Source organism: Dermacentor albipictus, chromosome 4 (assembly GCF_038994185.2).
Source record: "Dermacentor albipictus isolate Rhodes 1998 colony chromosome 4, USDA_Dalb.pri_finalv2, whole genome shotgun sequence".
Classification (NCBI taxonomy): domain Eukaryota; kingdom Metazoa; phylum Arthropoda; class Arachnida; order Ixodida; family Ixodidae; genus Dermacentor; species Dermacentor albipictus.
In genome coordinates this window covers 34,949,700-34,962,983 of record NC_091824.1, presented here as the reverse complement: position 1 = coordinate 34,962,983, position 13,284 = coordinate 34,949,700, and the positions used below count along the sequence as shown (strand labels likewise).

The 13,284-nt window shown below is 42.7% G+C and overlaps 1 protein-coding gene across 1 annotated transcript in view; it reads right to left on the bottom strand.

Annotated features, from left to right (window-relative positions):
- Nucleotides 1-13,284, bottom strand: part of LOC139059516 (nephrin-like) — a 400,294-nt gene that overhangs the window by 253,738 nt on the left and 133,272 nt on the right. The window contains exon 2 of the mRNA XM_070537938.1: nt 3,120-3,292. Within this exon, the coding sequence (XP_070394039.1) occupies nt 3,120-3,292 (173 nt within the window). The remainder of the gene's footprint in view (nt 1-3,119; nt 3,293-13,284) is intronic.

The window sequence follows — 13,284 nt, the reverse complement described above, 5'->3', positions numbered from 1 at the left end:
TTTCGTCTAGCAACAACCATTTTGTTAATCCTTCGTTTGTATTATTCAAGAGAAGTACGCTGCTAAATGAGGTTTTGAAAGTGTGTGTAAATGTAAAAAAATGCATTAAGACTAATTATTGAATTGTTCGCTCCCCATAATTTGTTCTTATCTGCGGTGTTATGCGAAAAGCGCACATCAACTGATAACCATCTTGCAGATGTGATTGCATCGCCTGGGTGTCGTCCTCAGCTGCATACCCACAGCCATGTAAGGCGAAGCAAACTCGTCCCGACGAGAGGGCGATCTTATCTACGATATATCAGGGAGACGCGACTTGGTTAAATCCAATGACAAGGAGAAAGACGCACTGGCATTTAAACGAATAGTACAAAATATGGACCTCCGGTCGGTTGACGGAGAAGAATTCTCACAGCGCACCCAGCTTCTGGTCTTCACACCTGTCAAGTCATGTTGACTCTGCTCGTCCGAAAGTTCCTTTTGTTGCCTCTTTAGTCCTTTCACCTACTGAATCCCCAAACTAGATGCAGCGAGCATCAAAGATCAGGCTGTCACCTTCCTTCGTGTCTTTTTTTCACTCTTTCTTTCTTTTTCTCTTTCATTTCATTCCTTCAGTTGAATGATGTGACACGCGCACGTCAATTCAACGCCTATTGTTTTCTATCCTACTCTCGTGCTTGATTCATTTTTACTGTTTCCTCGCTCTATTTGCACAAGACATGAACGCAGACCTCATGCTTGCCAGAATGCCCGAATATTTTAAGGCCTCATGTGTCCTTTTGCTGTCCCGTAACTGAAGACGCTGCAGCATGCCTGAATTTTGTAGTCTGAAGTCATTTCTTCGAAACCAGTTTCTAAACCCCTTCCTTCGACCGCTAGTGTGTGCCTTGGGGCGCCGCTTTTGGCACGTGAACTGTCAGCGCTCGTAGCCCATGAAAACCGCCAAAGCAAGTGCTTAAACTTTCATGTCCCCTAGCCTGACTGCTGACACCGGAGTAAGGCGTTCCACTTCCTCGTTCTGCCGTAGTTTTTTCATCATTCAAATACCCTTTCGCTTACTCAGTCGTTGTTCATTTCTCTAAATCTCGCCGTCAAATCATTCTGTCATCTTTGAAACTACTTGGCTGTGAAGCGTTTTTCTTATTCTTACACAAAGTATTCATTCATTTTTACTGTACGTAAGGATTCAGTCTTGTGGAAAGCAGGAATCCGTCACGCCTGAAAATTTCTGATACGCCGACACTTTCAGGCCAAATAATAATCAGGAGTAACACATTTGGGCTGCTCAAGTTTTGCTTCCGTTTTAATCCAGTGCCCATTACCTAATGTGAACAGAGGGACCACCACTATTAGTTTTCACTCTCACAGTGGGCTTACACGTATGCGATTGTAAGTACATATCATATTTCTCTTCTTACGGTAACAGCATGTTGGATCCAACGCCTTTGACGGCGTCTGTGCCGAACACCTGCTGTTCAAGAGACAAATGAGCACTGCGCACTCAATGTCGTTGAACCAGGCGAGTAGCATTGGTCATACGTAGATAAACAGATGGCACTTTCCAGCATCGTGATAAGCCACCTACATTTAACGCGACAGCGTTATGGAGCTCGTGTCGCAGAAAAGCCGGTGTCGTCGGCGTCGGCGTCGTCGGCGTTGGCCGTGAGCGATAAATCCCAGCAGGCACTTCATGAATAAAAAGCAACTTGCAACATGGGCTGGGTGGGAATCGAACCAGGGTCTCCGGAGTGTGAGGCGGAGACTCCACCACTGAGCCACGAGTTGGATGCTTCAAAGTGGTACAAAAGCGTCTCTAGTGAATGCGGTGTTGCCTTAGAAACGAGCTGTTTCTAAGGCTCAGGCGTGCGTCGCTTGCTCAGGCGCACATTTCGTTGCCGCGCCGAACGCGGCGCTGCTCGACGCTCACCGCGTCCGATGCGGGGCGCGTAGTCGCTGCGCCGTAGCCCACTGTCTTACACCCCTTGGCGGGTGGACGGGAACGCTATCACGTTCCGCTCTTGAAGGCGAAGCTTAAGCGTCCTCCAATTTTTTTTCGCTTTCTTTGTCGGGACAAAATATTATGAATACCGCCAGTTACAGATACGTTGGCTCCGAGTTTTCAGGAACGGGCGTACGTCATTTGCAAGATAAATCGCTACTTACGGCTAGAAATATCAAAAGACTCACTGATTACTTTTACATTATCAACTTTACTTTATTTATTATTACTTTGATTACTTTATTATGTGTTCTTCAATTGCAAAATTGAAGCCAATAACTAGTGGAGTCTTAGTTAGCGAAGATAACTTGGGTAGTTGGAGCATTTTGGAAGGCTATATTACAGACTTAAGTGCAATAAAAAAATCGAGAACGAGGTTAGAGCTCTGTCCCGTCTTTTTCTCTGTCTTTTGTCTATGGTAGCGCGTAAGTTCGTCCTAGCCTCCTATAGTAAAGTCATGTTTTGTTAGAAATAGACGTAAGTCTAAATAGCACATTCTTCGAGATTTACGAAATTTGAAATCTTCTTCGAAATACAACATGGTTCCAGCTATCTGGGGCTGAATTCACCAATGCAATTGTTCGTAAGAACGTTTTCTGATTGGTTGGCGCCCTTGGTTAATAATATGTTCGCTGTAAGTGCTGCTTAATTTTTGTGCTTAGGAACTTCACCCGCATAAAATATTTGTTTAATGCCCCATTGCCTAAAACTATGCGTCAACCACTTCAGAGTGATCTAACGGTAACAACAGCGCATTTTTTTTGTAGATATTAAAGGCGGATACGTCAAAAGTAACGCTAGTCATGATTTCCGCTGAGTATGCGTGACTGCAGCACTGTTTACTTTAATTTCTCCATTTGAACCATGCATTAAATTGCATAACTTACAAGTTATTTAGAAAAAAATTACTTAACAATCAGTGAATTGTTTTGTCGCGCATTAACTTCCACCTGACCAAGTAACCCATTTAGTCAGACGCGAATCGGGCGATATGATTCGTGCGATTTCCAATAAAAATTTATCCAACGAGAAGAAGAACAAAAAAAATCGAATGCGGTATAGTTCGCGCCGACGGTTTGCGTTCTCCGTCAGCTTAGTGCTTCGAAGCGTCGAGCCTGACCTTGGCGTTGGCAAGTCCGCCACCGCGACGTGCATCGGCACTGAGGATGGGCGTGGCCGATCCCTCGCGGAACCATAACACCAGGATGGGCTCGTCGTCCGCAGCTAGGCCTGGGAACTGCGAGCTGCCACAGGGAAGAGAAACCTCGCCACCCGACAGACCAAGGACTTCCTCTGCGTCGGAAGGAGAAGAGAGGACAGTCAGCCTACTGCATCAGTAACCACAATTTAGGCACACGCCAAAAAAATAAGAAGTTTTTTTTTTTTTTCGAAGGGCGCTTCACCTCTTGAATAATGTTACTTATGGAGGACTAAATGCTACAGGCCAACATTATGACGTTGTATATGACACATGCAGCTGCAGTATGTAAACAGTGCAAAACAAGTTAACTTGTCTTAGTAATAAAGTGTACCAAATAGTAATTGCTAAGTCGTTAAATGCACAAACTGTGAGCTGATAGCAGGCGAAGCTACCGCAGATACAAAAAGAACAGCGATTGGAAGTTTGGCACGGGGAAATAAACATGCAAAGTTAGAAACAGGCAAAAGGAGGAATTCTGTGCGATATACAACAGAATGCAACAAATATGTGCGGACATGAAGACGAGTCAGGCCACATAAATTTACTTTAATGAAATGTTAAAACTTGTAAGCAGTCCGCTACGAGCCATCCCCCTTCTAATTAAGCTTCTTTATCATCCATATCAGATCGCAGCCTCTACAAGAGATCCAGACCGTCCATCCGTCCGTCAAATTGTGTCCATCCGCTCTGAACTACTTCTCTTACCTCCGACCATGAGATGGCATGCTCGTATGATTGAGTGCGTGGAAGGTCATGTGCGTTACTGCTAACTCCATCTGAAGCTTTTCTGTTGTACGAACATAATAGGCGATCTTGCACCAACGAAGCCGTACAACCATACACTTTCATCCAGGATGTACAAAATCCTTGCTCCAAATCTACGCAATAAATGGTCAACGAATACTTTATGCGTGTATTTTACGTTCAAGAGCACATTTGATGCTAATTACTCGACAAGCTATTATTGTGTTTCAAGAATAGGCGTAAAGGCCCTCGGAGAGGGTTATAAAAAGGTGGAGGAGACAATAAAATTTGTTACTTTCAAGAGTAGTACAACAAACAGTAAACATCTTATAGTGAAATCATAGCACTAGACTGAACAACATTTATCAATTAATTAATATATCTCGAAGGCAAGTTTACACACCAAGAAAGGCATACTGAAAGTACTACAGAAAATAAGTAAAATAATATGGTGCAACTCATGTCCACAGCAATACAAGAATCAAGAAAGTAGAAAAGGAATTACTGTGCTGTTAAGTATTATAGAGCATATATAATGTAAACGATCCCAATGCGGAACGTTAAAAAAGAAGCAAGTTATCGGTAATGTGCATGAAAATGTCCAGCGATACCGAGAAAGTGCAACACGCGAAAAAAAAAAATTAGGTGAATACAAATTAAGTAAGGAGAAAGTAGAAGGAATACAAAAATAGACAAATGTCACTCCGGGTGTGTTAAGTGTGCAGTGGCCCCTGGAACTTACTTACGACAGTTTTACCAGCGATTTGCTATGGCAGATTATTCCAATCAACCAAAGTGTGCGGCATGAAAGAAACAAAAACTTCTAAGTCGATGTGAGTGGTATTTTGAGCGCCTAACTTCGTGTGGGTCAAGGCGGCGCAGGAAAATGACGGCGGGGGACTCAGTAGACGTTATCGTGAAGGATTCAGTGACGGTAAAATTTGTGACAAAGAGAAAGTCGAGCAATTTCGCAACGATATGACAAGATTTCTAACTGAGCGGGACTCCTTAGTGCGGTGATGCTAGAATGACGTGAGTAATCGGAAAATATCAAGCGCAATGCAGGGCTCTACACTGATTGACTGCTACAAATTTAAGTTGCTTGACATGGCTCCCAAATGGTCCAGGCTATTTTTCGTAGAACAAGTCCGAAGTAACTTTTTTACCAAGTAACTGTTTGTGCGGTTGCAAGCTTGTTACTACCCGATTCAAGCGGCCCGCAGACTGACGTGCAAGTTGTGTGGATTCCAGAGAACTATCAGGCACCTGTTTTGCACCCTTATTCAATATAACAATCAGCACGTGCTTTTACGTCGTGGTAAAGCAGTTGAACTCCAGAAGGTATTCAGAGACAAAAAAAAAAAGGAACTTGTTCCAAAGAGTAAGAAAAAGTAAAAGACGTGCAGGGACAAAAGGACGACTTAAAAGGTGGAACGCTGGTGTCAGCGGCGCTCAAACTTTTCTGTCGTCGTTTTTTTTTTCGCTGCATCATTTTTTTTTTCATTTGTCTTACGCGCTGGGACACGTTTTTGTCTAAACTCAGTCTGGCCTAACTCTTCCCTTTAAATTTTGGAACAATGATTCTGGGCATGGTGTCCAAAGCAGTGGTTTGTTATAAAAGCAAGGCGTGCGCTTCTACGGTGCGTGTAGCGCACGGCTCTGACACGTGGTATTCAGTGGCCTAACAGAACGTGTTTCTGAGCAAGTTGGTTCATACAGGCAGGCTGAACAATCGGACAGCCTAGAAGTGGCATAAAAAAGTCGTGTCTGCCTTCCTCTGTCCCGCCTAAGGTATGCAATCATCATACCTGCAGGTACTCACTAGTCCGCTTGTACATCCTCATGTACACTTTCATTTCGGCTCAACCCTTTTGTTTGTCTTTAAATCATATTTTCCTTCATCCACCGTATTACAAAATCTAATTATCGGGTTCTACGCGTCACAGCCGTGATCCCATTACTAGGCGCGCCGTACAGGGCCACTCGGAAATAACTTTGACCTGCTGGGTTTCGTTAACGCGAGCCCAACATAAGTACAGAAAAGTCCATGCATCGTATATGCACAAAATACGAGACTCGTGTCGGTCACCTAGTTACCGCTTTCTCTCTTTGCTTTTCTATCTCTGTCTTTACAAACAAGCAGTGAGGACCATTTCTTTTTGTTATAATATTCGCAACGGAGAGGGCGTGAATATGCGATGCATCGGCGGGGTTTGATTTTTACGAGTGACCCTGTGAAGTCAATAAATAATCAAGATGAGGGTTGCATTGCAAAAAGCACTTTCCTTTTTTTACTATTGACTGAAGAAGCCATTATCGACGCAGGTTCTATTCGCGTCAAACTTTGCACCTTTAAAAGAATAATAAAAATAACAGAAATTTTATGCGGAAGACACTACAACTATTGCAGTGGGTGCTTCCGGTTCCGGTTTCCGCAAGTTGTAGCACTAGTGCTTTTTTTACTTTCAATATCCCTTTTGTTTCTGAAGAAAACGAAGTTTATCAAATTTTAAGCACATCTGCAATTACCTTACAGATTCACAAAAATACAGTTACTTTCCCCCATTGTTGCGTTCACCTAAAGTTACGCAGCAACATTAGATTAACCAACAATCGTCTTTAGGAGTTTGAAAATTGCACTTACCTAAATTTACACATACCTCAGACCCAGTGAAAAAAAAATGTTTTATGCAAAACGCATGCATTATGAAGTTTAGTTTGATTACATTTCAATTTGGAGGTTTTGTTTCTTTGAAAGTGCCACTTTCGCATTTACTCCGACATGAAAGAAGCGGCGACTTACTTTTTATTGATTATCCATACTGAAACAGAGTTAGCATACAGTCGTGCAATATTTATCTGGATAGGCAAGTGAGCGGAATGAGATGTAGCGCAGACTTGCTAACAGTAGTGGAATCCTCAGCCTTGAAGTTACGCTAAAACGTTACTGAGAAATAAAAGACGATGCCATGACCTGCAAAAAAAAGCTTCCATGGGTGCTTCGAACCGTTAGTCCAGGGACAAGAAACCACGGCGTTGTGTGATATAAAACTGGCTCTGCTTGATTTCACGTGGTCGGCTAACATCGAGAATCGCTTATAATTTGCTGCCGTAAATTTTGTCTGAGCACCAAGGTGCACAAGCAACGAGAACACGGTTCGCGGAAACCTAAGCGGGCCGAAGTGGTCCGCTTCTGCGAAATCTGATCGAAGCTATAAAAACGAAGTGCTTTCGACCCTTGTTAAACCCCGCACTAGGAGCGGGAGAGGGGTAGACACATTGTAAAGTCCCGCAAGTGCTCAATAAAAAGAAATATGGGTCATACATACACCCTAGCACCAACGTACACCTTTCAGGAGGTTATCTAATAGTTCCGTGTGCAAAATAAAAAAATGCGTAAAAAAAGAATGAGAAAAAAGAACTGCGTTTGCGACGTCGTTGCAAGATAATTTTAGCAGTGCTGCCCGCTTCAACGAGACTGAGCATAAAGTACATTTTTCTCCCTTCGCGGTAAATAGGGCTCAACATACATTCGCGTGTGTGAATGGTGCACAATATTATTACAAAGAAGAGATCGGAAATGTGTGCAGAAAATAGCGTATAACACGTAAAGAAAGACGAGAAACCCTGCTTTTTTCAGGGATTGGGTCAAAGAAACATTACTATAAATTAACAAACAGGGTCGCTATCTTACGCGCATACGGGGAGAGGAATAAAGGAAGGCAGGGCTGTTAACCAGTCAAGAGTCTGCTTGGCTGCCCAACTACGCAGCTACGGGAATTGCTTCTGACGCAACTACCCCCGCCATCTCCTTGGTCAGTTGATCCCGGCAACTGGCCTTACTTGCGATGTCATTGAAAACGTAACCTGCCTGCACCTTGCGCAACGTTGCTAAATGTGGAAGAAATATTGTGTATTCGCTCCTCACTCCTCACAACTCGTCACAACTCACTCCTTCAGCAGTGATGTGTGTGAGTGGTGTCCGTATAAATCATTAGTTCCGCTTATAGCTTTACTTAACTACCATGTTCCGTTTTTGTGCCAGCGTGCATTTAGCGACTTCCCTTAATTACGGTGATTTGCCAACTCACCCACAAGGTCACCTTGCCGGATTCTCATGCACATTTAAGGCCACGGTTACATACTCCTAATTGTGCCGCGGGGAAGGCAGCAATTAGTTCATGTACCACGGCCACTCCTCGACATACTTTTAGGAAGGCACACCCAGTATTACAGGTACGCGACTGAACTGCGCAAAATGGCTTTGAGGACGAAGTTGGCTTTTCCGCTAAATGGGTAGCAGTGAGAAGAAGCACGCTTGCCGGTTTAGATGGCAATGTTCGAGTTTTTAGTATTCCGACTGCAACCGTTACCCAGAAATAAGTTCCCCGTCTTTCCTTCATCATTTCAGCCCTCACCCTCTGATACTGAAGTCTGCTCGTGTCTTGCCCCTGGCGCGCCATAGAAACCGGCCGCTCATGTGTCCGTGAGGGCATGCGCGCGCGCGTGCGCTGTGTGTGTGCGTGCGTGCGTGCGTGCGTGTGTGTGCGTGTGTGTGTGTGTGTGTGTGTGTGTGTGTGCGCGCGTGTGTGCGTGTGTGTGTGTGTGCGTGCGTGCGTGCGTGCGTGCGCGTGTGTGTGTGTGTGTGTGTGTGTGCGTGTGCGTGTGTGTATGTTGTTTTGGCTAACTTCTACCAATACTAAATTCTAAATAACTAAAATACTAAAGTTACTAAATCATTCGAATCAGACACATGCTGGCGGGGTGTCCCCCGACTCTCCCCAACCTCGTTGAAGAATGGACACAGTGGAAAGTTGCGATATCGATGATTTGCAGATTCGCCCAGCTAAGCACGTTCTAGACCTAATCTGTCCTGTCTTAGAACACGTGTACAATCTTTCATTGGCGAATGCTATATTTCCTCGGCGCATGCAAATAGCGAAGGTAACAGCACTTTTCAAATCTGGCGACAGAAACGACCTCTCAAATTATAGGCCGATATCGATCCTGCCTATTTTTTCTAAATGTCTTGAGAAATTGATTAATATCAGAGTAACCTCTTTTTGTAAAAAGCACAATGTAATTACAGATTACCAGTATGGGTTTAGAAAAGGTTGTTCAACTGAAATAGCTTTACTGATGCAAAAAGAGATAATTTTGCGAGGCTTTGAAGACAATTTACTTACTCTCGGTGTCTTTATTGATTTTTCGAAGGCTTTTGACACCCTTAACCACCACACTCTACTAACAAAACTTGACATTTATGGCTTTAGGGGAACTTTCCTGAACTTAATTAGAAGTTATTTGCAGTACAGGTATCAGACCGTTGTCGTAGGTAACAACTGTTCAAAAAATTTGCCTATATTCGCTGGAGTTCCTCAAGGAAGCATACTAGGACCACTATTGTTTAACCTGTATATAAATGACATAACTAATATCAATACCAACGCCCAATTTGTTATCTATGCCGACGACACTAGTTTGTTCATAACTTCTAAGGACGTCAAAGAATTGCTATGTGTTGCTAATGATACACTAGCCCAAATAAACAAGTGGAGCTTATTCAACTCATTAACTATTAATACTACCAAGACAAAAGGCGTGCTTTTCCAGCCAAAAAATAAGAGGCACAGTATTGAAGGACATCTAAAATTAGGCACTTCTTTCATAAACATAGTACCATCGGTTAAAAGCTTAGGTGTCATATTCCAAGAGAATATGCTGTGGAATGACCATGTCAACATTATTGCTAATAAACTTGCACGAGTTGTTGGAATACTAATAAGATTACGCTTTCTTTTACCACTAAGAGTGAAGCTCCTACTTTATAATTCTCTTTTCTTATCTCATGTTAACTATTGTCACCTCGTATGGGGCAACACGACTAGCAGTAACATCAACATTCTATATTTATTGCAAAAGAAAGCCATCCGTGCAATTTCAAACTCTTCATTCGATGCGCATACTGATCCTCTTTTTTGTCAATTAGATACAGCGCCGATAAAATCGGTATACAATACAATTTTGCTGAAACGCTTTTTTACAGAAAGAAAAGGTAGCACTCATTTTCTTGCGCACTTGTCAAGGCTAACACTAAATACAAGCAGTTTCAGTACACGTCACAGAGAAACTTGGCATATTCCGCACTCAAGAACTAACTACGGGAATCAAATGCTGCGCCATGAACTACCATCTCTACTTAACTCTTTTCATTAATCACTCTACTTATTATCATTTCAATTGGGTGGCCAAACTTGCCACTCATATTGGCATTCACGTGAATGCTTAGTGTTTTTCTTTGTGTTTTGTTCTGATGTATACATTCTAAGCTGTAATTGCACAGTGACCTATTTAGTTTTGTATTTCTGTGAATGTTACCCGTGAACGAAAAGGGAATCATAATGTCTGCATTTTGTTGTTTTCCTGTTCGTGTTTTTCGTAACTTGTATGACAATATTATTTCTGCACTCATGTCAATTTTTTCGCCGCAGTGCGAAATAACTTTGTATAAGTAGTCGCATTTATCCCCATATTGTTTATATTTTTTATTGTTCATCTTGTACTTGTGCACGCATTGCTACGTGATGCCAAAGAAACCAATAAGGGACACAGACCTAGTCAAGCCGATTTTATGGCTTTTTGTCTGTGCCCCTGCTATCTGTATGTTGTATAGATACAAATAAAGTTCAAAGTTCAAAGTTCAAGTTCAAAAGGATCCAAAGCCCATAGTTTCAGGACCAACTAAGGGCCGCCCAGAGGGTCCACGATGTCGCTGAAAGGCTTGTCCTGGCAGTGCCAACGTGGGAGCGGCCCGCCTTGGCTTAAGAAGTCGAGCCTCCGGACCTCATTACAATAAAAATTTTCACACACTAAATACTAAAATACCAAATTCCAGTAATCAAATAACCCATTGGCGATTACTTTTCGACATTGCATTTGCATCGTTACTCCAAATCGGCGTGCGAAATTTTTCAGTTGGCATGAAATCAACATTTGGCGAACGATCGCAGCTGAACCAGCCTAGGTAGGCTAAGAACTGTCGCGTGCAATATTACCCATGTTTACCTCATTTTGCGTCCTACACTTTTACGTTCACTCAGCATACGTTGCAAATCTTATCATGTAATTGGGCCTAATTTACTATCATTTCTGCGTGTATTAGCTGTCGGTCACATACGCTGGTCAAATTATCCCCAATAAGAATTGGTCGGGGCCTCTTTTCACCAGCCGTTATTGAACACTATAGCATGGACCCCTAGGGCGCGACAATGGGACAACCCCGAACATCATAGACTTGGCGCTGGTATGCGATTCCGGCTTCCACTTCAGTTGCGGAGAGGCCAGGAAACGACCACCCGCCGATTAAAGCTCGGTGTGGCGCACACTCAACGATCCTTTCACAAGATTGAATGAGAACGGGACCCTGTCTGTACCGTCTGTCACACTCCCGCGACGACAGCTCACATACTTTGCGTGTGCCCTCAATATTCGGCCGAGCGAAGGACACTTAAGTCTAGTGTTGAGTGCTTGGACTTCGGCCACCTCTCGGAATAAAAGAGTTTATGCGCGTGGAGAACAGTTGATCATGCTCCACATACCATAAGATCCTTCTTGAACTTTTTATGTGATACTGGCTTAGACTGTCGTCTTTAGGAACTGTGCAACGTGAAGACAGTGCAAAATGTGCTTGCGCTACAACGTTTTGTTTAGACAAGATTGCTGCTGCGTTCATTGTGTCTAAAGAGTACATCGACGTATTTGGTAACATGTATATAGTAGTTCATTTTTGCCGCATAACAATGATCTGTCACTTACCATTCCCTGTATCTCCTACTTCCCCTTACCCCAGCGAGGAGTATCAGGCTAAAGACGCGCTCTCCAGGTAGTTCTTTCCTCATTTCTATTCATTAATATCTACTACTACTACTCCTCGTTATGCAGCAGAAATTTTCTTGTGAATAGAAGTAATAAATCTATCTTTTTCTGCTTTATCCACCTCTCCCACCCCCAATACCACTTCCATTTTATCCTTCACGCTTTCATTTTGTCCAATTTGTGTTCCTTATTGATCAACCGTTCTAAAAAGAAAACAAAATGTACTGTTTCAGAAAACTTTGCAGGAAGACTTCTAAATTTGAAAGCCTGGAAAACAGAGGAAAACATTTTTTTTCCGGTTTCAGCAACGTATGAAGATGGAGATGGTTATAGTGTAAAAGATACAGGGAAAATATCAAATTTCCAGATTAAACGCTTGAAGTTGAAGATTGCTATAGCGTCAAAGACAATGAACTTCGAAATAATATGGAATGACTATTGTAGTTGCTTAGTCCTGCTGCTGAAACAAGGTACTTAAAACTTCAACGGACCGCCTCGATCCCATTGCTGCGCCTGGACAATGCAACGCTTTTCTTCGTTGTTTACTTTTTTTTTTTCACACCGAACACCCCACGGGTATGTTGATGTGCGAACGGACCAGTTTAAACTGTAGAAAATTATGAATAATACAAGATCTAGCAATAAGAATTGTTTTATTTACATAGATTATTAACAGGTCCTTTTTGGTGAAACCTCCGCTACCTTGTGAAACATAGTGACAGATCTCCTACAATGAAAAAATTTGCCGTAATCGTTCTGCGTAAACCCGCAAGGTGGAGAGAAGTAATTACTTCTCTCCATCTTGCAGGTTTCCGCGGAGCGATTATGTCAAACCCTTGCCTTTCCTTCGAGTTGTTATATAAATTCGACTCCGCACTGCCATCTTCTAGCCACCTGGTTAGCTCAGATGGTAGAGCGGCTGCCCCGGAAAGGCGGTGGTCCCTGGTTCCCGGACCAGAACGAATTTTTCTTCAACTGTGAGGCTTTTCTTTCGAGGAACCCATATGGATTTCCTTTGTAGCAATAGCTACGATTATGTGGATGTCTCATTTTCCCTTAGTTAATTAAAAAAAGTTGTGTTAAAGGTACTGAGAGTCCGCTCTCAGATCTTGGACTCTTTTTGTTTTCTTTTTGTTACAAAGTAAACAGAATTATTAACAGTTCATTAAGAAACTTTCCGCTACGATTATATCAATGTGTACTTTGCTTAGGGAACTTGAACTTGAAACGCAATAAAGGTTGAACCAGTGAGTCATAATCACGCCGAAAAAGAATGACGAACAACGAGTACGAAAGGCATCGGCTTAATTTCTTCGTTATTTCTTTAACATAGAGACGAGACAAAGCACTCAGTTCCTGATGTGTCGGGGGGGCTGATTAAGAGTACACGCTTGCAGCATAAAACGCTCCGATCACGAAGAGCGAAAAGACCCCGTAATGGTATAAATTAGAATCTAAGTATCTT